Here is a 26,563-nt window from a genome sequence, read left to right as displayed (position 1 = left end):
TTAACCCAGTTATACTTTTGGCATTTACAACATGAGTTCCACAGGTTGACTGTATGTTGTGTGAAGTACTTATGTTTGTTTTAAACCTGCTGCCTATTAATTCCATCAGGTGACCCCTAGTTATTATATTATATGAAGGGGTAATTAACCATTCCCTATTCACTTTCTCCACACCATTCATGATTTTACAGGGCTCTATCATATCCCCCCCTTAGCTGTCTCTTATCTAAGCTGAACAGTCCCACTCTTTTTTATCTAGCCATACCTCTAATCATTTTTGCTGCCCCTCTTTGTACTTTTTCCAATTCTAATACATCTTTTTTGAGATGCGGCAACTGAAATGGAGTGCAGTACTCAAGGTGTGGGTATACCATGGATTGATATAGTGGCATTATGATATTTCCTGTCTTATCTATCCTAATGGCTCCTAACATTGTTAGCTTTTTTGACTGCTACTGCACATTAGAATCAGAGTTGGAAGGGACTTCAGGAGGTCATCTAGTCCAACCCCCTGCTCAAAGCAGGACTAACCTCAGTTAAATAATCCCAGCGAGGGTTTTGTCAAGCCGCAGTTTAAAAACCTCTAAAGATGAAGATTCCACTACCTCCCTAGGTAACCCATTCCAGTGCTTCACCACCCTCCTAGTGAAAACTTTTTCCTAATGTCCAACCTAGACCTCCCCCCCCTGCAACTTCAGACCGTTGCTCCTTGTTCTGTCGTCTGCCACCACTGAGAACAGCCTAGCTCTATTCTGCCTGGAACTCCCTTTCAGGAAGTTAAAGGCTGCCATCAAATCCCCCCTCATTCTTCTCTTCTGCAGGCTAAACAAGCCTCGTTCCCTCAGCCTCTCCTCATACGTCTTGTGCTCCAACATTGAGCAGATGTTTTCAGAAAACTATTCATAATGACTCCAAGATTTCTTTCTTGAGTGATAACAGCTAATTTAGATCCTATTATTTTGTTTGTATAAATTGGGATTCTTTTATTCCCAAGGTGCATTATTTCATATTTATCACAACTGAATAGTGTCTCCCATTCTGTTGCCCAGTCATCCAGTTTTATGAAATCCCTGTGTAGCTATTCACAGTCAATTTTGGATTTTATTATTTTGAGTAATTTTGTATCGTCTGCAATTTTTGCCTCCTCACCATTCACTCCCTTTTCCATATCATTTATGAATATGTTGAACAGAACAGGTCCCAGTACAGATCCTAGAGGAACCCTGCTATTTACCTCTCATTGTTGTGAAAACTGACCATGCATTCCTACCCTTTGTTTCATATCTTTTAATAAGTTACTGATTCATGATAGAACCTTCCGGCTTATCCCATGACTGTTTAGGCCTGGTCTACACTACACAAATAGGTCGAGGTAAGGCAGCTTACATCAACCTATGTCAGTGTACACACTACAGTCTTGTCCCGCCAATATAAGTGCTCTACTACACTGACATCATAATTCCACCTACACGAGAGGCATAGGGCTTATGTCAGCATAGTTAGGGCGAAGCAGTGTCTGTGTAGACACTGGTTACTTACATCGCCTGTTATCTGTCTTGTCAATTTGAAACTGACAAGAAGGCCAGGCAGCTAGACCCCAGTTGACCCCAGCTCCCCACTCCCACCCCGGAAGCCGAGAAGCCCAGGTGGCTGTCCTCCCACTCCCAATGGCTGAGAATTTGGGGGGAGGCAGCTGGGCTCCCAACAGGGAGCTCTGCAGAGGGCTCTCAGCCCCCCACACCACCCCTCTTCAGTTAATGGAAGCACTCCTGGTGAGGGTGCGCAACATCGGCAGAAGAAGGGTATGTAATTACTGTGGTGGCTGTAAGTCGACCTAACATAGGTCAGTTTAGGGCTGTAGTGTAGACTTGCCCTTACTTTGCTTAAGAGCCTTTGGTAAGAGACCTTGTCAAGGCTTTCTGAAAATCCAAGTACACTATACCGACTGGATCACCCTTGTACACATACTTGTTGATACCCTCAAATAATTCTAATTGATTGGTGAGGCCAGACCTCCCTTTACAAAAACCAAGAGGGAAAGCTGAAAGGGAAAGAGTTTTTTTGTTTGTTTGTTTGTTTTTTAAGCCTTTTCTACACTGGAATTTTAGTCATTAGTGTAGCTACACTAGTGTATATATAAAGGTAAGAGAAAAATAAAAATAAACATCTAATATCAGAGGCACTTTTGTTCTGAGGATCAAGCAGCTCCAAGCCTTCAGATGACAATAACTGACCAAGTATTCCTCCACAACAGACAATGAACTTGCAGAAATCAGTGGGACACGAGATACTCAGCTGTGTATCACTAGTGGCTGATAATGCTGTAACCAATGTTCAAAAGTGGTCTTGTTAAAAAGTTAGCTAGTCTTTAATACCTTGGCAGTTACGTTGTGGACATAATAAAGAGCCATGATTTAAAATAAAATCAGCCTGACTAGGTCATACACAAGCCCACAGTCATTAAAACCATGCTATAAACATCCAACAATTTTTTTTGGTAGTATGTCAATTTTCTGACTATTCTAAATCATTACAGTAAATACTGAAAAGTTATTGTTATACTTGTAAATGTATGAAAAATACAAAGGATGCCGCAGTAACCAAGTGAACACAAAAATCTTTCCCCTTTTTCCTCTGTGCAGTTACCATTTTTAGTTTCTAAAGGTATTTCAAAGCTCATTTAAAATATTTTGTAAAAATCAGAAACTTACAATATCAAAGAAGACTTGGCAAACATCAATAGTATTCAGCAGCTCACAAACATGGTCCTAACAAGAGAAAAATCCTTTATTTTTGTTTAGCGATCTTAAAACAATTATATCAATATACATTGCCAAAGAAATAGAGCACATTTTGATTCTGTAAAAAACAAAACTAGAAAAGTAGCAATACTATATACACTACATACTATTGCAAAAACAGACTTCATAGGAGACTGATTTGATATGATACAATTTATTGCAAAATCAATCCTAATATTCATCTGAGTTGTATTTGCCATACCTTACCTTAAATTCCATAACATCAACAAATGTGAAGTAATACAAAGCCAGATTCTTCAGAATCTCTGATTTTTCCTTTTGCAGCTGAGCAAGCTGTTGCTGTAAAAGAAACACAAAGGCATGTATGCTGTTCTCACCAGATCATTAAAGAAATTAGGTAGAAAAAAAATGGCAGCAATAAAATACCTGTAAGGCGCAGATGAACTACTAAACTTGCTATGCAAGAAAATCTATGTTTTTCTAAGACTGATATTCTTTTGCATTTGTTTGGGTTTTTTGTAGACATACAATACAAAATATTAGAGACTGACCACTTTAATAGCCACTGGCTATAATTAGCTTTAAGATTAAAGCCAAATTAGTACACATTAGTACTGAAGTCACTGTTTAGTGCAGCTAGAGATAAATTGGGAAATGTTAGGAAAGAAGTGTTATATGTGTAATTAGCAAAGGCAGAACAATACATGAGCACAAATCAGTATGACAAAAATGTATGACAGATTACTTGAGGTGGGAGAAAAGGTGGCAGAATTTACAAGTTTTACTACAGAAAAAACAATTTGCTTTTAAATTCTGAACTTACCAAAAAGAATATCCAGGCAAAGCCACGTTAAGCATGCAAAATAAAATGTAGATACAAACATAAAATACAGTAACGGTTCTTTGACCAGTTCCATATAAACACAATACATTAAAACAAAAGCAACAAAAGAAACAAAGAAATGAAAAAGAAGCAAAACACTAGAATTAGACACTGGTGGATAAATGGAAGAGGCAAATGTGAATACAAAGGCATAAAAGTAATCAACATTAACTGATTTTTTTAAACTGAGACAATGACAGCTAGTTGTATTTTCAGAGAATAATTTTCACGGATTTTCAGGCTTGTCCAAATTAACTCTAGTAATGATCACAATAATTAAGGCCTTGTCTACAATAGCACTTACGCCAGCAACACTTTGAAAAAAACATCCCCCTAAGCGACATAAATTTTGCTAGCGTAAGTGCTTGTGTGCACAGCCTATGTCGGAGGGAGACAGCTTCTGCCGCTCGTTTAGGTGGTTTTATTATGTCGGCAATAGAGATCTCTCCCGTCAACATAACACAGCTACACAAGCACACAGCGGCACAGCTGTACCGATACAGCTGTGCTGCTGTAAGTTTTAAGTGTAGATTAGCCCTAAATACCTGTAGCTCACAAGTATAACAGAAACTGTCAATTATTTAGCAGATGTTCACCCCTATTATAGCTCCTCACAGCATTTCGGGGTCCAATTATGTAACTGTTATGACATCAGAATTCCAATTAATCATAGTTTAAGTTGTGACTTGAATTTTAAATATGCCAAAGCAATCTTAAGGCTCACTATGAAAAAGATACACCCCAAAAAAGCCACAAAATTTGAAAATAAAGACACCTTAAATTACCATTTAAGGTAACGCCACCGTTATATTTCCCTCCTTGGTGTAAACTGAACTGAAGAAGGGAGGAGAAATAAATCACTTCAAGACTGGCTAATATATCTTCAACTCACATTGAGAATGAGAACTCAACACCCTCATTACTTTTACTCTTTATTAGATGAGCATCTTGCATAGCCAGATTGGGGTAGAGCATCTACTCATTCCTCAAAGCCACACACTGCTCTACTGAACTCATATGTACACATTGTGTGGTACAGCCCCCCAAATGTATTTGGTGATTTATTTTTGAACTTTGCTTCACTAAAGATAAGTCTCTTTTCTCTGCATTTTAAAGTGAGGCGCTGGTCATTAGCCACAAGACTCCGATTACAGCCAATAGGAATTAATCCATGTTTCCTCCTATCAGATATTTTGAAGACTAATGTCCCAATCCTGAAACACTTTTGCACATACTTAAATTTAAGTCCATGCACAAGCATTAGCTTCTAAGGACTGAGCCTGCAATGTTTGTTCAAGGTATTTTTTCAATTTCTTTCACATCACTCACTAGAAGTTTGTCTACACTTTGTAGTTAGTTACTACAAATAACAAACAGTTTTTATGTGACTGGTTTATTATAGGCCTACTTCTTTTGTCTTTGCTGTTCTTTTCAATTTAATGAGACTGATGAGGGACAGAATCAGTTTCTCAGACACACATCTGAAGAGAAGTGTTCTCCTTCAATTCTCAGCTTGAATTCTCTGATTATTTTCCCTACAAATACTCAAAACCATACCAGCCGAATGCTTAAAAGGTAGGTGAGCCCTAGCAATCATCATGCATGCAGTTTCATGAGCTCATGTGGGTCTCCTCATCTCTCCATTAAAAATATAACCATAAATTCTAATGGCTTAGTTCCAAAGAAACAACCCTTTCGGATTTTCAGTGCTGCTTAGGAAGTTACTTTAGATAATTCCAATGGCAGCAAGCTACATGAATGTAACTAAGAAAGTTGCAATTCAGAAATAAGTTAGTGCACACTATGTTACAACACCAACTGCATCCTCTTCTCCTCTGGGGGAAAAAATAGGGTCAGACAGATCATAAAACAGATCTAAACAAAAAGAACCTGACCTCTCATGCTAACCAACTTTGTGAAAAACCATAAGTATTAAAGATAGTTCTCTGAAGGAACTTATGCGTATCATACATTGCACTGTATTCTATCACCGAAAAAAAACCCACCTAGTTAAAGTAAGTAAATTAAAATATATATTTAACATGAAACTGAATACTTTTCAACCCAGAATTTAATGTACAAGTAGAAAACACCTCATTTAATCAAAAAAAATCAGCACTAGATCCAAAACAGCATAATTTTAAACATTTTCAATACCAACGAGAGGGAAGAAAATTATAAATGCTTAGTGGAGATGGCACACAAAACGTAACAGCTGTGTTGCAACAGTGATTTTTATATCCAGACATGACACCTCATTTGCTGCAATTCCATCAGATTTCAAATTAAGCAGGGTTCAAATGGTTCAATGCTACCAAGATATATGTTGGTATTACTGCAAGTGGCACTGGTGGTTCAGCAGTTATTACTTTTCTCTCCAAGTCTACTGAACTAATATCCCAAAACTGTGAAAAGGAAGCAAGAGAAGAGGATGAAATACAGCTGGAGGTGCTATGGGGATGAGAAATTATGGTCCTGAGAATCTTCTATGGTGCATTTTTGCATAAGAAGAGAAGCAGGTGTCTGTTACATTCGGCATACCTAATTCCTTTTTTAGAATTGCTCTAAACTGTCATGGAAGCATTTTTATCCAGCATTAGTTTCATTTCAGCAGCAAATAAAGATGGCTAATGTACCATGGGACCCTTCAGATGCTCTAGGCTATACTTAAAGCAAGATATTAAAAAGCACAAGATGCTGTGAAATATATACTGTAAATCACTTAGAATACAATAGTGATAATGGTCAGCTTAATTTTCAAAACAGAAGTTTGAAAACAACTAAAAATGCACAGCTGACAGTATGCAGCATCTTAGTCATTTACTTGGGTTTTCAGTGCTCAGGAATGTGGGTGTAGTTCCTTCCACACCCATGCAACAAAGTTTTTCCACTACAAATTTCATAGCAGCTGCTGAAGAGCAATATTTACTACCATCTTCAGTGTCAGTCTTGTATTTTGCAAAGATAAGTGATTTGCACAAACCTATAATACTCATTTATGAAGTTTCGAATATTTCTGCTTTCCAATGTGTAGTATAGTCGTATAGAGCTTGGAGAGCAGAAACAGAATAAGTTCAAAACTTTAGAAAGAACAATTTCAGTTGCAGATAATCATAATGATTTCTTGATTAAAACGCTACAGAACATATTACATTTCAAAATATTTTAGAATAGTTCAAAAAATATATAAACAAGGAGAGAAAGTATTTTTGAGGAACAGAGAGCATTTAAAGTAATAGACTATACCAGGGTTTCAATAGTAAGAAGAAAAACGCAAGGAATTAAGTGTAGACATTTTAACACAAAGATTAAGAAAAACAAAGGTCACCTGCATTTGTTACCCACAGTCTTCATTTGATCTACGATCATGATGGAGGAAGAGCTTCGAAGAAATTAATTAACAGCTACTGGCACTGATTTCAACGCTGTCAGTTAGGCCAATAGTAAAGTTTTTCAAAACTGCAGCCCTTATTCTTTAGTAGTCATTTACTTTTTGATTGTCCAGTTAGAAGTCTGATGGAACATTTGTGCTCCATCATTGTGGAACTTTGTTCTACACTAGGAACTTCTTTTCATGACAGTGTGATTCATCTTTGTATGCTGAATGACTAACTAGTCATAAGAAAACATTTTCCTGACCTCTCTCCCCCCCGCCCCACATACTTCAAAAGGAAGTGATTAACCAAGGAAACAGAATTGCACTCTTCCTCTCCAAAATGCTCTGTTGGGGGCACCGGATCATCTGGACTGTTCCTACTAAGTCTCTGTAGTCAAACTAATAGATCTGAAATCCAGAAAGGATCATTATGATTATTTCCTTGGACCTCCTGCATAACAGGCCACAGAACCTCATCCAGTAATTTCTGCATGAAGGCCATAACTTCTGTTTATTATCTACATTTCTGCAGCACCTAGAAATCAAAGTCATGGACAAGGTCCCCAGTGTGGTAAGTGCCATACAAACACAGAAGAGACTGTTCCTGCCCCAAAGAACTTACAATCTAAGTGTAAGACAACAGACAGATACAGACAGAAAGACAAGGGAGTACAAGGAACCAATGAGACAATACTGGTCAGCATGACAGTGGTCTACGCATACCAACAACTGAACCATTCTCCAGTTTTTTGTTGGCATTATGGCAAAGGAGAGCTTTAAGGAGGAATTTCAAGGCTGACAATGAGGTAATCCAGTAAATGTTTACAGGGAGCTCTAAGCATGGGAGAAAACATTCAGGTATTTGTCTGAAGATTTAACGAGTGGTCAATGGAGGCTGACATCATGGGCCAATTTAAGGCAGTAGCCAACATTCTGATACTGAATCAGAAATGACTGATAAGGTGGGCACAGATCATGAAGGCCTTGAAAATGAATAAAAGCAGCTTATGTTTGGTGTGAAAGAGAAGGGGAAGCCAGTGAAGAGATGCAAAGAGAGCGGTGACAAGGTCAAAGCACTGAAGGCATCTCTTAGAAAGACCAGTCTTGATTCAAAAAGACTTCGAGTGATGAAGAATCCACCATATCCTGAGTAAGTTGCTCCAATGTTTAATTACCCTCATGTTAAAAGTTTGTGCCTTATTTCTAGTTTGAATTTGTCTAGCTTTAGCTTCCTACTATTGGAACTTGCTATGCCTCTTTTTGCTAGAATAAGCAGCTATCTACTATCAGAAATCCTTCCTATGTAGGTGTGACAGATATGAGTAACACAGGTATATATTTAAGACTATTATATTAACTTTTTAAATCTTATCTGCATCTTTGTGAGTCAGACTGTATTCCAACTCCATGGGAGAGGTTTGCTGCACTACAATTAGTGGAAGGCAATTACTGCAAACCCTGGGACCAGTATAAAACTCTAATAAGGTACCATTGCCCAGAGATATGTGCATATACTAGGTCAGACCAAACCTGATGGGACAAAGAAAGGCGTTTGGTATAAAGAGCCAGCTTAAACTGACTGGGTGGGTTTTTGCTCTGAAAACTGACATGAACCTTTAACCAAGAACACACACCCTACTGAAGGGTGCGAAAAAACTTTGACACTAACCACATCCCCACGTGGAAGATGGGTGATCTCTGGTAAGGTTAATATGTGTTTTGACCTTGTTTTATTATATGATTTCTCTATAATGCTTTGGTTCTTAAATAAATTTGCTATTTTTTTTAAAGCTGTTTAGTCACTTGTAAACCACTATCACTGTCCCTATAGAAACAGTGAAACTGCAGGTACTGAGCTAGGTCAGACCTATTGGGAAACGCACAGTGCAAGGCAGGAGAAGGAGCAAGCTAAATCCCCAGTCTTGAGGGACAGTCAAGGGACTTTGCTTACAGATGCAATGGCTTGATGCTTGAGACCTAAAGGGAGCAACCCTTGTGGAGACCACAGAGGGGTCAGAGGTGCAGTTACTCCAAAACTGTGACAGTAGACCTTAGAGACCATGATTCAAGGTACTTCTTAACCTTTGCAATCTTTTTAGTTTATCTAAGAGGTTTCTTAAGGCTCTCACCTATGTAAGAAATAAAAAGGACATTTAATGAAGTAAAGGACATACAGGAAGTATGTAGAAGACATTTGCAGTGGAAGGCCCCATAGCTCTCAGTTCTCCCCAATTGAGGCAAAGCATCTATTCAACCGAACCTGTTCAGGAACGGTCAAATTAGTTGGGGGTAAAGTGGTGTTATGCTAATATTTTAGGCATATGTCTCTGCAAACCTGAACAGTTGGAATTGAAGTGTTGGATTATGCAGTGTAGTCATAGCCTTGTCGGTCTCCAGATATTACAAAGACAAGGGAAGTGAGGTAATATCTTTTACTGGACCCACGTCTGGAATGGCTCACAATCGTGAGTGCCTACCTCAGGGCAGACTGTCAAAAACAGAGCAGACACACCAAACTGGTGGTATGTTCTATAATTAGATTTCACCGAGCCAGTGACAAATGTGAACTCCTGGATCGCTGTACCAGTCTCACCATGGAGTCACAGACATTCTCCCTTAGATTCTCTACACTGGCACCCAGGCAAGCTGGACTTAGAGATAAATGGTCATTTACACCAAAAACCACAAAACATTCAATTGTCTCTTTCTCATCAATTGTCTCTCTCTCTCTCTAGTGTTGGACTATGAAATAAATAAATACATAGACTTTTTATGCAGTACATATGAAATCAGGAATTGAATTTTAAAACCCAAGTCCAAAATATTTTTGTAATATTGTGCTGCCATAGTTAAAGGTTACATGCAAATTATTTTTTAAAAACTGGGCTAGCTATCCATTTGCCAGATCCTTTTACTCTAAACAAGGCTTGAATTTCTAATGTAAGAAGCAAACAGTTTCAAAAGTTAAAAAGACTCCACACACATCCCTACCTCACAGGCCAGGCCTTCTTTATATATAATAAAACAGTAGAAAAGGGCACAGGTCCAATTTTTTTTCTTTTCCTTTGAAGGTCACCTTTAAGGAACAATTGAACATTCTGGATAAAATGGTATTTGGAAGCTTCCCTATTTCAATTTGCACCAGGGATTGGTGTTTAAACCACATACAAGAATGAGGAGCCTGGATGATGCTAAATATTTTGAAAAAATTAACTTTGAGACACTGGGTAGTCTTGAGGCTTCAAACTTTTACCACTACATTACGTGTTTGCCAGTTTCCTGTTAGGAACTTTTTTAAATTCAAGCTTGCACTTTTATCGTGTTATGGAATTAAACAATACACCTTAATGGTTCACTATTTTTTATGACTATCTACATAAAGTAAAAGGGGCGTCTACTTAAAAAAACACTTGTGAAAACTTTTCCCGACTATTGTTAGAAAGTAACATTTGAGATTACTGAAAAATTAGAGAAAAATGATTCCTACCAATTTGTTTACTTTTAATATCGACAGTACTTTGTGTATGCAGTGTTGTTGTAGCTGTATTTATCCCAGGATATTACCTCCCTCACCTTATCTATCTAATATCTTATTGAACCAACATCAATGGTGAGAGAGACAAGCTTTTGAGATTACACAGAGCTCTTCTTCAGTATCTTTGGGTAGTCCATCCTCCCCCTTCCTATGTCTCTCCTATGTTTGTGCTGTTCTATCACACAACAACAGATGAGACAGAGAAAAATGTTATGATAAAAATCACAAGAACTGGTAGAGAGAACTCCAAGACAAGGACAGAAACTGAAACTAGATTTAGCTCACTTTTTAAAAAAATTGCCTAAATTTCAAAAGCTAATGAAATCTTTTTAAACACCCTTGTGTCATCAAAGCAGACAATGCGTAATTCAGATGCTAAACACAATTGCAAGTGAAGTCAAGATGGATGGGAACATACCACCACTCACGAAGCAAAGAGTTAACTGGAATAAATATTAAACTTTGATGATTTAGTGTAGCATTTAAGTACAATAAGAAATTTATATATAATCTATACTGAAATACATTTCAGATGTAGCAAGTACTTGGCTGTTCAACTGTAATGACATAATGAACACACCCTAATCCCAAAAGTGACAGGCAATCTAGTCAGCTGAGTAGAAATTAGTCCAGGTATCCAACACTGACTAGTCTTCTTAGTACTGCAGAGGAAGAGAATCCCAAATCATAAGTGGTGGTAGGATTACAATCATGTTGTTTTAATCTACAGCAAATTCCCTATATAAGGGAAGTTCTGCATCAATGGATTTTGGAATGTCAATTTCAATTCAATACTACTTTGGCATTGCAGGCTAGTTTGTCCATGCATAAGGGACCATTCAGTTACATATCCGAAGTAGGAATGATATGCCCGAGGATAGGTCTGGAAAAGGAGTTTTATCCCATGACCATTCCTGATCCAGTGGCGATTTATGCAGCACAAGGCCAAGCCCTTTGCAGCCATAAGGCTGCAATGCTCAGTCTGAGAAAGACGGTTTCTCATAGCTGAGAGAGAGACAGAACACTCCACAGAAAACGGAGGGGAAAAAAAGCATGGATTTTTGTAAACTTACTGCTAATCTTTTTGACATTTAAAACTGGAATTGCTTCATTCCTAAAAAGCAGCCTGCCCCAGCCTCTATATTATGGGTTGTATTGTTTCCTCATGAGCAGGAGATTTTTATTAAAAAAACAAAACCCCAAAACAAAAACAAAAGAAACGTCTTGGAATTTGCCAGCATCTGAGGCAACTGGGTAAGTTGCTCTCTCAGCCTCTCACCCATAACCCCGTTTCTTTAATGATATTTGAACTACCACTATGTATGCTAAAGTACTAGAAAAATGTCACTAATGCCAAAATTTTCCTTTATACATTGTGTCCCCTTCAGGGCATCTTAGCAGTAAATTTGAAAAGTAAATGATTGGCTGAAGTGATAATATTATTCAGGTAAGTGGTTAGTACAAGAAAGGTGTGATTATTAAAAGATCCTGTAGTTCAAGAAGTTCAGTTAACATAATAGCTTCTTGGTAACTACCTAGTTGTTTTAAATACTGCATTGAACATGGAAACATGAAAGTGGTTAGTCAATACAATGTAATAAAGTCTTCCACTAAATTAGATCTCTGGATGCCTTATGCTAAGGTCTCGACCTCCTAAATCAGGCTGTTCACTGTTTCTCAAACAATAGATCATGAAGTAAAACAGAAGCTACCTCTCTGGAGGTCATCTTATGCTAACGACTTCGCCTCCTGCCTCAGGCTGTCAGCAGGTCATGAAGTGGAATAAAAGAGAATCACCTAGTTGCCTAAACAATGCATGCACTGAAATCTACCACTGGAAGAAAAATCAATAGTAGTGGTAAAAAGGATGTGTGACATCTTTCAATATTTTGTATCTATTGTCAGAGATGGGTCTGTTCAAGGCATAGGATCATTAACACCACCACTACCGTAGTGCAACAAGAACATTATAAGAATATGAATGATATACAGCAGTGGTAGTCAGCATATTGAAATCCTGCTTACTTATTCAGGTCAGTATTTTTAACAGGTTTCAGGAGCACTACATCTCAGCTGTCTTATATTACTGAATCAATTTCAATGGTAACAGATCTCAAAAACAGATTAAAATTAAAGTTAAATTTAAGCTCATCTAACACATGGCCATTACCATCTTGAAGAGGAGAAAAAGTAGCAATATTTTTAGCACCCAGACACGGCCCCTTACCTCCCCCCTCCCAACAACACGCACACACACACACAATCCCGTCAGGTTATATTCCACACATTTCAAGATAGTGACCTGATCCTATTCAGATTGAAAATACCATCTTGCTTTGTCCTTCAATCTGAGATGAATTCAACATGCAGTTCTGGTAAGCCCCACCCCCCCTCTGCTATGTTACCTAAAAAGGGTAAATGCAGAGGAACAGCAGTTGTGAAATGTTGCCTTCTAGCAAATTAGAGGTGTGCCAAGAACAATGCCCAAAGGGGTGGAACAGCTATTAATCTAATTTTCCCAGTCATGCAAGATGGCTGCAAGGACATACTCTCACAGCTATTCAAAGCCATAGGAATCACTGAAAATTACACAGGTATTTCTTTCAATCTATCCATGGCATTTCTAATTCATCAACTAAAAAACAGCTGTGTAACAGTTTACTAATCTGCTCACTTCATTAGATACTGGCTAAAGTCTCAACACATACTGAAATAGGGACACTCTCTCTACAAAATACTCCAATATAGTCCATAGGAAACTGCTTCCCTTCCCAGCAAGTACTATTATCCACTTTGAGATCCCTTCGGTTTCCTCAATTTGAGAAACAAGGTGAAAGATCTCACAATTTATAAGGATCTCCCTATGGGGTTTAACAGAACATCATGGAGATTGGATCATTACACAACCAGATGCAGAATTAAAAGGGATAACCTTGGAGATAGGAGGATCATTCAAATCCCAGCTTGACTCCACAGGAAATGGGGGAACAGTTATCAAAAGGAAGCTAAGTTTCAGTAGGCTCTCCAATGTCATCAGTTTAGTGGCAGGTCTTCAATCAGCATTAACCGTGTAAAGAGGACAGCTAAAGACAGAGTGCTAAACTGTAATACTTTTTGGGGGTTGGGAAAGGGTGTAAATATACAGGGCTAATTTAAAAAAAAAAACAAAAAACAACAACCTCAGCTCCTTCATTTAAATACCCAAGCTGTTAATTGCCAAGCTCTTTTGAAAATCTGGCCCAAGAAGACCAGAGGGGAAATCCTAGCACCACTGCAGTGGAATTTTGCTATTGACTTCAAAGCAGCCGGGATTTCACTTGAAGGTCTATCTACTCCAATAAATTTTAAAATATTTATAATTTCAACCAAGACACAAGAAAACAAATACTGAATTTTATTCAATTAGAAAATGACATTAGTTATCATTGGCAGCTTGATGTACAGCAGCTGTTAAAGCAAAGAAGACAGGCTTGTTTATAAAAGACTACTGTGACACCTGATAGGATTACTCCAATACGTGATGATAAAAACCAGAGTGACTAGTAATGTGTCTAACATCTAGAGACTCAAAAGTATGAATTTTTGTATTCAGATCAAATGCAACGAGTGAGGTTTCCAGTCCTACATCAGGTCCTGTATTAGTGTCATTCTTGCATGGCTTTGGAGAGGTACAGTAATTCTTGCTTTAGGCTCTCTGTCACACATCACTAGTGTAGAGAATATTTTAATTGGGCAGTCATTTGACACTTCTCCCCATCAGAACATCTTACTTATATTTCCACTAGGAAACTGATAGTGTTATATATGCAGTCTGACCCAACTATCCACTGCTATAGTTTGTAGTACATCATTACTGCCAGCCTTAAAACGGACATCAATTATAAGGTCTATGAATTTTTAAAAAATAAGTTAAGACTATGCTATTTGTGTACACTATTACTCTGTAATATTCCTCTTATCTGTTGCTGTGTAAAATGCAAAGAGAGGAATCTGACTACAAAGGCAACACAATAAGATTATTTAAAAGTGCTGTCAAATGAAAATATGGGAGTAAAAATTAATTCTCACTAATCTTTATTATAGTCTGTTATATGTAAAAAGCTGAAAAATGCTCAGCCAGAAGAACCACTTTAAAATTGGTGTCTTTTTAAAAGTATTCCTGATGAGCACTGATTTTTCAGCAAACAAGATCTTCCAAATATTGCCCAAGTCTGTCCAAGGGTTTTAGCTCATGTCTGTCTCCAAGTTTCAAATAGGTGTCAGCTTGTTTCAAAAATCAAGAATATTGTCTGCTTAGCTGCTAACAATCTTCCACCACCCCCTTCTGTGATCTCTCTATAATGAAAGTCATGCAAGGGAGGGTACTGTTGAATCCCTTTTGATCCCAAACTTGCTAGTCTCACCAGCAATCTTGCAAAATATGCCTTAATGGAGAGATCAAAAAGAATTTCAGATGGACTGGAATAAAATCTTTCCCTAATCATCCTAATCATACCCTAATCTTTCCCTATTCTTTCAATTAGAAATAACCACTTCCTCAGATGAGGACGTGGAGGGTTGCTTACCATTTTTAGCTGTTTCCCATATTTTATTTTTCTCTATGTGAATGTGAAACATCTCAGAAAAATCCCAGCTTAGAAGGTTTATAAGGACGGTATTTTAATTTCTGTACCAAACACTGTTATTTACATGATCATGCAGCTGAAAGACTTTTCATACTAGACATGTCAGGCTCAATTGTCATTGGCAGACTGAGATCAAACTATTTTAAAAAGTAGAAAGCAAAGTGATGAGATCAACTTTGTTTTGTCTAATGTAGAAAACAAAAAAGTTACAGAAGTCGGAAAGAGATTGGGTGATTGTGATTGAAGAGAGCATGGCAACTGGTAGAAACAAATGGGCATGTGTGGAGTTATGTACTGATGGAGTCTTTGGTTTGTTATAATCTAGAGTTATTCTGGAAGATGGGCAGGGCATCTGGTAATTTGATTCTACAGAGAACTGGCTGCCTCATTTTATTTTTTGGCCTTCACAGTACTGGATTAATTAGGAGGTTGTTTCTCATTCTAAATGTAGTAAATATAAAGTTGCTAACTCATATTGTTGATACTGGGCACTTAGTGATCAGGGAATGCCCGATTTGCAGATTGATAAGGTTTAATGTGCAAGGTTTTCTATAGATATATTAGCTGAATACAAAACTTAAAATTAACTACAATATATTATACTTACTAAGCCTGGAGAGCTAAGCAGTTACTTACAAGGTTGTATACAGGAACAGATTTTTTTTTTTTTTTTTTTTAAAGGGGCCCTGTCAGGGAGTCAGTGGATCCTCTGGTCCGACCGGCAGCACCTTCCATGGAGTCAGGTGTTGATGGAGCATGCCTTTTTGTTTAAATAATGACTATTTCTTTTATAAATAATTTTTATTTAATTTTTTACATTTATTATTATATATATCAATTATTTACTTTGGGTTTTTATTTTTAACTATATTTTATTTTTATTATGATAATTGGGGTTGTTAAAACAACAGCTGGTGACAGGAGGGACAGTGTAAAAATATGCCCCTTGACAATGAAAAAGTGTACCCCCAGACGTTCAAGGATACCTTGTTCCCATCACCGTTATCTATGTGCAGCTGCAAGCATACATGTTGTGTATTTTGTTTTGTTATGTGCCATGGCATGCAGAAACTGAGACATCTGCAAGGCTACTCAGTAGTCCTATTCATCTCTGCCAACTGGAAGATGTCATGCTACAGGGGTCAGAATAGCCAAGCAAGCAACTGAAGCTATGCTAGGCCTGTAAGACAGTGGTCAAGCAACTCAAATTATACCGGGCCTCCAACATTCCCCTCCTTGGTGGCTGCCCTAGCTTAATAGGCCACCACAACGACTTCTTGATGCACACTTTTGACTATGGCTTAAGGCATCCCAGCCGGGTCTGAACGATTAGCGTTTTTTTGTTGGCAGGGTATAACACAGAGCGCCACCTTACTTGTATATGGGTTTGTTTGTTTGGGGTTTTTTTTTAGTTTTTTTGAGTTGCTTTAGGGATTTTTTAGTTCACCAAAAAAGTCCCACTGCAGCCATTATAGAAACTATTTGCAATACACACGCGAGCACAATGGGATGCAATGCTAGATTTAAAATCCCAGTGGCAGTGAGGGACCATTTTAGTAGGGTTTCCCACCAATTGTGCTTTGTGGCAGCTTTTGCAGCATTTAGGACATAGATTACTTTAGTTTTATTATGTTTGATTATTAAATTTACGGTTTTTAATTGTTTTTGAATGTGTGTAAGCAGGGTTATGAAGTCCGAATGTGTTACTATGCATTGTACTAAATTAGTATTGAGTTTTCACATTATAGGTTGACTATATTTTAGAACATTAACATTTATTATTAATAATTGAAATATATTTTTGATATAGTTTATAAACTATATTACACAATTTTAATACAGTAATAGTGCAATAACATTTGTTTGGGCCAATTAGCATTTAGTGATACCTGATAGTGTATGAATTATTTATCTCAGCATGCCAAAGGTTAAATGAAATGGTAGGAAACCAGTGACTGAATAAGTAAGTTTCTGAATTAAAATGTAAACACTGTCAATAGTCAAGTTGAAAAATAAGGATTCACAATCATCTCAATGGCTGCAAAAAATGTAGTCTTATACTGATTCTTCAAGACATTCCCATCAAATAAAATTCTGTCTAGTGAGATGCAAGAGCAGAACACTGAGTGGGACATTTTCAGTGCTGTTAACTTTATCAAAACTTTGCAGTGATTACAATTTAAGTCAGATTCCAGGTTTCCCAGCACATCTTCAGAAGCCCTCTCATCTTTGGACACCAAAAAATGGCAAAGATAATTTAGAGATATGCCATTAGAAACAACTGAAAAGGCAGACAAACTTGAGTTGCAACCTTCTTATTCGATCATTGCCTTCAATATAGTACATAATGAGGAATTTATAAATAAATGATTGCAGGACTTCACCTTTGATCTACTCCGCTAGAAAGATTTTTAACTCTTAGATCCAATAGATGCTGCAAGTGAACAAAAAGGAACAATAAAGGATGAATTAAAAGAATCAGTGACACTGAAGTAAAGTGACTGGTTGAACATGAAAAATGCCAAGGAAAAGTGTGTTTCCGATCCTGCCAGAGGGGTGCGAGGGAGGGGGGACGCTGACACTGGGCCATCCCATTTTCGCATACCCCCCCTCCAGTCCCACTTGCTCTGTGCCTGGGTAGGTGCCACTCCCACTCCGCCCTAGTTACAGCGCTGAGGATATCATATGGGCTGCAGTTCTGCGCTGACAGAGTAACAAGCGGCCCACGGCCGGTGGGTTGACAACTACTGGACTCACGGATGAACATGATGGTCTCGCCTGGCCTTAAAGTCTGTAAGTCTAAAAACGGGGTAGGGATTTTTTTTGGTTTTTTGTTTTTTTCTGAAAACAAAAGCACCAACGTGAACTGAATGCTTATGATTTTCTGAGTACACAAACTTGCTCAACTGGCATCTTCACCTGCTGACAGACAATAGCTGTATCAAACTCAAAGGTCTGGATGCATTGCAATGAGCAGCGGTAATTGCTGTGCTTGAAACTGGAAACATTTAAGTCTCTATGAAAAGCTGCTCGGACCTCATTACATATGTTAGGATCACTTAACTGTTGTCCCTCTAGTAATGCTCAGCAGTGTTTTACTTATTGATGGCTTCTGTGCCAGTGAACTCCTAGTCCCTTGGCACATCTGCTTCCTTAGCAGAGAACCTACTCAGCGTGTTCTGCTAGCGTAATGTCCCTTGGCCTTTGAGTTGGAGGAGGGGAGAGAGGAAGAGGAAGGAGAGAAATCTGGCCCCTTCCTGCTTGCCCCTGAGTCAGACATTCTTAAATTTTGGAGGGGTTTCATTTGTGAACAAAAATAATTCCTTCAAAATAAGGGATGCATTGTATCCATCGTAGAGACTTGATTTAGACTTCTTTAGGTCTGTGTCATTGCGGTAAAAACCTCCTTTCCATGCCTCTGAAGTTTCCTTATCACAGACACTAAAATATCAATTAAAAACTCACTTCTGATCCTCCAAAATTAACAGAACTTCTGAAGGTAAGAAAAAATGCAAACTACTGCTGCAGCAACAGTAAAATGTCCTTAAACTCTAGAATAAAGATTAAACTTTAGAAGAAGTGAGGAGGGTATATTGTAAATAATTTAATTTTCTTTCATGGATAATGAGAAAAGAATGCAGAATTTATTTTCTACATGTACAGCTACAATGAAAGATTGACCTCACTCTAAAATCATCAGAGATGGTCACATATTGGAAACTCAAAAAGCTCAGATTTTTGACAAAACTGTGCTTGTTAAAATATTTCAGTCAGCTCTAATCAATGTATTTGAGCTCTAGAGAACAAATTTCTTAAGTGTGTAACATTGTAAAACCTAATCCAAATATTCCCAGGTATGACGATCTACAGAGGATACTTGCAAAAATGTTTTAACTGACATTTATTTCTTGTGCTCAAAAACTAGTAATGTGTCATTTTATTTTTTAATAGGACCTGAGCTGTAATAAAAAGTTGAGAATTATAGAGATTTTGCTGGTCCTGGTTTAAGAAAAGTGTAGTTATATTTTTACTTTTTATGTAAGTCTATGAGAGATGTTTTCATAGATGATGATACTGAAAGAGATAAAAATTCAATACACGAGGATAAGAATATTAAGAATAGCGAAAAATGCAAACTTTCAAGAATACAAAGGAATGCATTGCTGTGCTTTAATAAAAGTTTGCTTATTTAAAAAAAAAAAAAAAAAAGCACTTGTATAGGTTTTTGATGGCTTTGCTGAAGATACTACTCGGGGCCTCTAGGAGCTACTGTTAACACAAATAAAAAATAAGTACTAGAAGTAGCTTAATGCTGCAAAAATGAAAACTGCAGAAACAGGAGAATGCTCAAAGTGAGCCTAAATAATGGTCTTGAAAATGTGAGTTCTCAAGCAGTCATGTAAATAGTTGCACGCAGGGAACATGCAAACCCATTACCTACCTCCCTTTCCACCTTTGGAAAGAAGAATAAGCATGCAAGGAAATCTTCCCATTGACTTTTCAATTCTAAACAGTAAAAGAGCAACCAATGTGTGTAGATCTTTCTGCTCCTAACAGACATCACAGCAATCATGTGCAAGTCTTTCTAAAAGGTTACAAGTTAAATTCAGCAATGCTGGTACAAGTGATCTAAAATACACTTCCTTGCACCAGCAAGCTCACTGTATGTAAAGGCGGAGGGGAAGAACCCTTCCCTTGGAAGAAAGCTGGGGTACCTGCTATTGCACACAGCAGGGGTTTTACTGTGTCTCGAAGCATCTTTAATTCACAGAGACTCCCCATATGCATTCTACTAGTGTGAGAATCTGTGGGGAGCAACCAAGTTGTCATAATTTCCAACTTCCTTGTTTGTCCCAGTTGCATAGGCTAGTTGTCACTCATAAGTCAAGTCCTATAACTACCTTCCACTACAAGAACCTGAACACTCAGAAGTTTCTGCTGCCGGAATAAACCAGGAGGCAATCTTAGTCCTCTGTGTACAAAGTCTGAGAGTGAAAACATCTTAAATTAAATAGGAGACTTGTTAAAGCACGGAAGGAGGAAGCCTATTACAATAAAAATAATCAGAAATATAGGTTAATACATGCTTGTCTTTCTCTGCTTAGATTAAGATAAAGGCATCGTCACACTGATTGGACCAACAGTCCATCTAGACTGGTAATCTGTCTCCAACAAGTCCTTTAGAAGAATGTGTAAAACCCCTACAAAGTAAAATTACGCAACAATGTCCAAAGAGAAAGGTTTTTTAAATAGTTTGCATATTTACATAGCCATTTGGGTTACTTACATTGTTGTTGCGTGTTTCTACAGCTGGAAACTTTCTGACTATGAATTTGACAGCAGATTCCAGGTTTTTGTCGATAAGATATGATGGTTTTGCTTTGGGGTCTCCACATGCCTACAAAAAAAAAAAAAAAAAGGAAAGTGAACTAAAAATACATTCATTCATCTTGCTAAAATTAAGTAATTGTAGCAAGTCTGCAGTCAGAAACTAGAAAGACTTATTTTTTTTAAGTGAGCAGGTGATAAAATGAGTAGGCAAAGTGCAGGGATTGTCACAGCTAGAATATGCAATGGGAGACAGTACAGAGATGCTCTTCTACTGAAAAAAATGCATGGAAATTTCAAAGCAGTTAGTGCAGAACAGCAGTGAGGGGAAAAGCTCAATCCTAAAGAAGAAAAAGATATTTTACTTCTATTCATGGTTTGAGGTAGGGTTGTATACATCTGAAGCTAATAAACTGTTCGAAAATTCAATCATATCATCATCTGTACAGGAGAGTGCTGGGCATATTAAATGATGAGTGTATCCTATGTGAAGCAAAATAGGAAACAATCTATATTTAAGTTTCTCTCTTTCATTGTGTTCTGCAGGACAGTTCTCCCTCCTGCAATTAAACTACTAGTATATACTTAATCTAAAGTAAAAGACTATTTTCAAAAGTTAGGAGCGTGTTAAATATACTCAGATTGTAAATAAATTTTAATTGTCCCCCCACCCTAAACAAAATTACAATACTGCTGTCAGCTGTACTTTAAAAACAGCACTTAAAACAATTACACTAAATATCATGTAATACATGGATCTTAAGTGAAAATGTTAAATCTTTTAAGTAACTGATCTGGTCACATCAGCAGTACAGGGTTCTGTGGACAACCAACTAATCAACCATCTACATCAGATGACAGTGATCCTTGCAAACCTAAGTGAATGTTTCTTTAGAAACCTACTGTTCTAAACTACAGTGACAAAAACTGGACAGAAACAACTGAGCAATGCTGTATAGTTTAAGTGTGTCAGAAGTGTAACTGAAAGAGTGTTTACCTACCAGACAAAATATTGTGATCAACTGTACTTCCATTCTAACATATAGTTTCATATTCTCACCCCGCCCCCAAGGATTTATATAATGTGTGTGTCTCATGCAAACTAAATCACATGCTGTGCATTTCTACACAAGATAGTGACTAGGATGACAGCTCATTTTAACTTTTCTATATTGGCTATATTCTATGGCTGTTGCTGTGGATTATAGAGACAGAAGTCATGGAGTATGAGACTGATCTGAAAGCGGGCAAGCGGGCAGAGGGAAGGTGAAAAGCTTTGCAAACCTTCCAAACTTGTCCTTGCTGGGAAAGCATTGTAACAAAGAGAGAGAAAAATTACACATAAACAGAATATTCTCAAACTCTGGCATCATTACTTTTAAAATGTATTAACGCACTTATCTATATTCAACAAATTAAGGTTATAGCTATATACTACATTTAACGTACTTTCTACTGGACAGCCATTCTAAATACACACAAACTTACATTTAGTTATTACAATTCTACTACTGTATAACAATAAGTGCAATACATGTTGCATCATGTCAGTTCCCCTCATATTCTTTCCAAACCAAGTTTAAGGGGGAGGGAGTGTGGGCGAGTGGGGTTAACAAGAGACAGCACATGTAACTATAAAAAACAAGAGACCATCAGTGACATTTTACATACCTGAAAAAGAAACAGTAGCCAAGAATAAAAAAATTATAGTGTAATTCTAAAATTCCTGTTCATATTATAAACAGACTTGCTGAAAAGCCACAGACTATGCCAATATATCTACACCTGAGCACCACAGCTGTTAGTTTAAGAAAGGTTAGTATTGTATTTGTTCTCCGCAGGAAAACTGTCACCTGTAACTCTCTACAATTCTTCAAAAAGTAGTCACAATGAAACCAAAAATGGAATGCCCATATTTTAAATCAAGAACAGTAATTTGTTTCAATAGTCTCAGAAGCAAGAAATGCAAGTTGAAATTTATTTAACCATAAAGATAATCAGTCCATAGTGTACACATCTTTTAAAGTTATTTTACCATTTTCAAAAGCGAAAGCTATTGTATTCCTGTAGGCAAAAAAGTTGAGAAAGTAAAAAATTCAGATTTTCAAATTTAAGATTCAAAACCTTGGAGGTTGTCATAGGTTCATCTGCATCTCTTTGTAAAACCTTCTCAGTTTAATTTATGAGTTCTAGTTATAATCATTTAATTATTCTCTCCTTTCTTAAGAGAGGGCCAGAGACGAAGAGCCTTTTCTTCAGCTAATGAATGAAATCTCCAAACCAAAATTATAAAACACACAGGACTAATGTCAATTTAAAATTTGATAGAAGATTCAGTAGAAAAAGAAACTTGTAGCTTTTTTACTCAGTGATATAACCTGAAAGTCACCTCAAACATTTCTTCTTTTGCTTAAACTGCAATTTAAATTGCATGCTATAGGGCCTGATCTGAAGTCCACTGAAGTCAGTGTCAAAACTCCCACTTACAATGGGCTTTGGATCATTAGCCTTTAAAAAATTGTTGTTGAATTCTTTAAGCAAGGGAGAGTAAATACCATTTTGTAATTCTGCTAGCAACTTCTTATATGTTGGTTCATTATCAAAAGACAAATTGTTAAGCTTTTTTGGAAACATTTTGTTTAGAATTTTCAACATTTAATCTGTGGTTAGATACTCAAAACACTTCTCAAATCTGAGTGGTTCCTTTGAAGACTAACAACAGTTTTCTTTGTTTTTTAAAGGGCTTCCATTTCAAAATTTTCCACATTTTCTTTCCGGAAACTTGCCTTCACTTTCTGAACAGAGGTACATGGGGTGCTGGTGATGATGAGAGACACAAGTGATGTTCAGAAGAGGGTAAAGCACAGCATCTTAGAGAGAGCACTTCAACTAAGTCACCTGCTTGCTGAACACTTCAATAGGTAACAAGATATTTTACCCCCCCACACACCTTTTCCAATATTCCAAGAATCCGCCACAAGGAGATGGAGAAGGCTAAAGAGCCCCAGATTTGGAGGTAGGAGACTGATTGATGTGACCACTCTTTAGGCAGCTGGCATAGCAACCCAACAGTAGATGCAGCAACACTTGGTTGGTTGAGTTCCCATCTAGGGTCTGTACCAGCAGCACTTCCTCAGAAGCCAACCGAAAGAAAGAGGGAAGTAACAGCGAAGATTTCTAATCCAGCTGGTGGGAAAATAATTCTTATTTTGGGTTCCTGGTGTGAAGAAGAAATCTGTGGCAACCAACAGTGTTCAACTGAGTGGAAATCAACAGTAGCAGCAGACGCATTGGCCAGAGATATTGGCTAAGGCTATGGCTACAGTCCAGCTTAAGTCAACGTAAATTATGTGAATTAGCCACACTTGTGAGCAACATAACTTATACCAATTTAAGCACCAGTGTGGAGAGCTTCTCCCATCAACACAGCTACTGCCGCTCACAGGAGCTGGAGTAGTTAAACCAACTTAAGGAGAGCTCTCCCGTCGTCTTAAAGCAGCTACACTGGAAAGCTTACAGCGACACAGCTGTAAGCTCTCTAGTGTAGGCATAGCCTCAGAGGAGATCAATGCTAGCAAACAGTTCAGCTTGGACAGCCTCTACATATCACTGAAGTTAGCATGCATATAAATGCCACTGATTCTGTGGCTCTCACATAAGTTGCAGGGACTGTGTATCAAGTCAGAAGATGCACTAGTTTATTTACTAGTGTCTCCTTCGCCCCAGAGTTAGGGCTTTCAGAAAGCTTTTACGGAAAGCTGCCTTTTCCTGTCCACATGAACAAATTGTCCCTAATTGGGGCTTCCCAGGTTCATCAGCCTCCCTGAGTTGCATTCTTTGGATGAGGTAGCATGGTAAATATCTATTACCCACAGCACTGTTCCAGCAAGCAGTAAGGTAAGATATAGAACTATCTTTAAGTTACTCTGGCCTGTTCTACATGTGACAGATTCTCATTCTCCCCTAAGTCCTCACCCTAAGGCATCTCCCGGTTTCAGATCTGGTTTCAATCAGGAGGAACAGGAAACAAGTTTAATTTCTGGAAAGAAAATATAGATACAAATTTTTTAAATTTTTAAAAATTGTATTAGAAGAGTGTTGGACTTCACAGGTTTAGCAAGTAATTTTTGGAGACTAACCACATTTTAAAAAATCATATGAAAGCAGGCAAAATATATGGAATCTTTAAGTGGGCTTCCATAATACCTCTATATTGGTGGTGTCATACATTTCATTTTAATCTAAATACCCTCCACTAGCACCAAGTTCTGTATCGTCAGCTTTCATTTAAATTTTACTTTCACGTATACTATTTCTTATTCTTATAGTGAGAAATGCTACTTATGAGAGAAAAACAAGTACCATTTTCTTCTAATACAAGAGATTCTTATTAAGCTTTCATATTGAAAACTGAGTTCTATGTGAAGCATTACAGTGAGACCCCAACCTGCAGACAAAGAGTCCTGAAAACCCAAAACTCTGACTAGTTTTCCCCAGTAGTCATAAAACTGAAATTTCTCAAGATTAGAGCACCCATTAACATTCCAGAATGTATGTTTACCTATGTAAACTCATCTGATTAGGTGACCAGACTCTTATGATAAGATCTGCAAGATGAATACTTAGATACAGACACCTAGTTAATCCCCAAGTTTTGTTTACCAATACATCCAGAACACATAAAAAGTAACAAACGTAATATTTATGATCCATATATTTCTAAAGCCAAAGCTTTTATTTAGACTGAATCAAGGACTAATGTTCACCCATTCAAGGAAATGCAATGCACCAGGCTAAAGGAGTGTGTCAATGCTTAAAGCATCAGGATTCTTCTGCCTTCATCAAATATTTTTCCTTCCCCTCTCTCTCATCATGGTCATTGCTCATTAACTCATCTACTAAAGCTGCTTCCTTCTTTCATTCATTCAGAAGTGGTTTTCAGAGGATGACAATGACCACCACTCTTCCACTGAGTGAAAGCAAGGCTTCTGCACAGTTCCCAGATGGGGAAAGGGACCAAAATCTTGGTTACCAGGCCAGCCACTGCTGCACCAACACATCTTTCATCCATTTGTGTGACATCACGTGCAACTTCGTATTTGTACCCTTCCCACACCAGACCTCTCATCACTCCCCCAGCATTGTCAAAGGAACCTCATATCCAGGACATTCACTCCACTACTCAGGAAAAAAAGAGTGAAACTGAGCAGACCGATGCTAGTGTTTCCTGCTGGTACTACTGAGGAACCAGTAGTAAAAGTAGCAGTATAAAGTGATCTGGGTGGGATGGTAAAAAGAGCAAAGGCAGGGAAGATGAAGACAGCAAACAGAATAAAAGTCCAAGTAAATCATGGGTATTATTTGTTGGCTAATACAAGTTATAGTGTTAAGAACCAAACTTAACCCCTTTTCCTCATTGCAGACACCCAGAAACCAGGAACACTATGGTGCAGTATATGCCCAAACTGAGGACAATTTATCTCGCTTTGCTCTCTAGCATTCAGCTTTGGTGAACTAAAAAAGCAGCATTAAGAGATTTCAGTAATAGAAATCTTTAGTCTGCCTAAAGGTAACCGCAACACACAGCCTTCTGTTCTCCTCATAACCCCTCAAAAGGGAGAAACCAAAAGCAAGAGAAGAAAGTTTATGGAATGGATAAAAACAACTCAAGAAAAAGGAGTAAAGAGGAAGTGAAAAAAGTGAATACCAATTTTAAAGGAAGACTAAGAGTTTTAGTCAGAAATAAAACTTGGATGTAAAACTTTTTCAATCACCAATCTGACTGTGTGATGTATGGCGCTGAGAGTAAAGTCCAATAAAAATTCAAACTAACATATGGCTATTAAATCAAAAGCACTCGATCCTTTTTAAGATTTCAGTGTCTTTAGATGCTCTTCAGGCTTGATACCTCACTAGATGCAGATGCCCCATTCTTACTTAAGTGGGTTACTGTAATTATGGATTTTTATTTCTGATCTATAGCCACAGAATGCAGTGGTGACTTTTTCAGCACTTGCAGAAAATCAAATCAAGTCCTAAAAAAATGTATTACTA

General features: G+C 37.6%; 1 protein-coding gene across 4 annotated transcripts in view; it reads right to left on the bottom strand.

Annotated features, from left to right (window-relative positions):
- Window positions 1–26,563, bottom strand: part of NCKAP1 (NCK associated protein 1) — a 116,632-nt gene that overhangs the window by 74,125 nt on the left and 15,944 nt on the right. The window contains exons 2-5 of one of the 4 annotated variants that reach the window (XM_067549077.1): window positions 21,794–21,811; window positions 20,469–20,579; window positions 3,009–3,101; window positions 2,712–2,768 (exon numbers count right to left, since the gene is read on the bottom strand). In XM_067549077.1, the coding sequence (XP_067405178.1) occupies window positions 2,712–2,768; window positions 3,009–3,101; window positions 20,469–20,579; window positions 21,794–21,811 (279 nt within the window). The remainder of the gene's footprint in view (window positions 1–2,711; window positions 2,769–3,008; window positions 3,102–20,468; window positions 20,580–21,793; window positions 21,812–26,563) is intronic. The other 3 variants (XM_067549078.1, XM_067549079.1, XM_067549080.1) reach the window with 3 other exon arrangements.

Source organism: Emydura macquarii, unplaced genomic scaffold, assembly GCF_026122565.2.
Source record: "Emydura macquarii macquarii isolate MOO-44397 ecotype Brisbane River unplaced genomic scaffold, CSIRO-AGI_Emac_v2 contig_1253, whole genome shotgun sequence".
Taxonomy (NCBI): Eukaryota; Metazoa; Chordata; order Testudines; family Chelidae; genus Emydura; species Emydura macquarii.
Note: the sequence above shows the minus strand (reverse complement) of the source record. Positions and strands in the feature narration are given on the sequence as shown.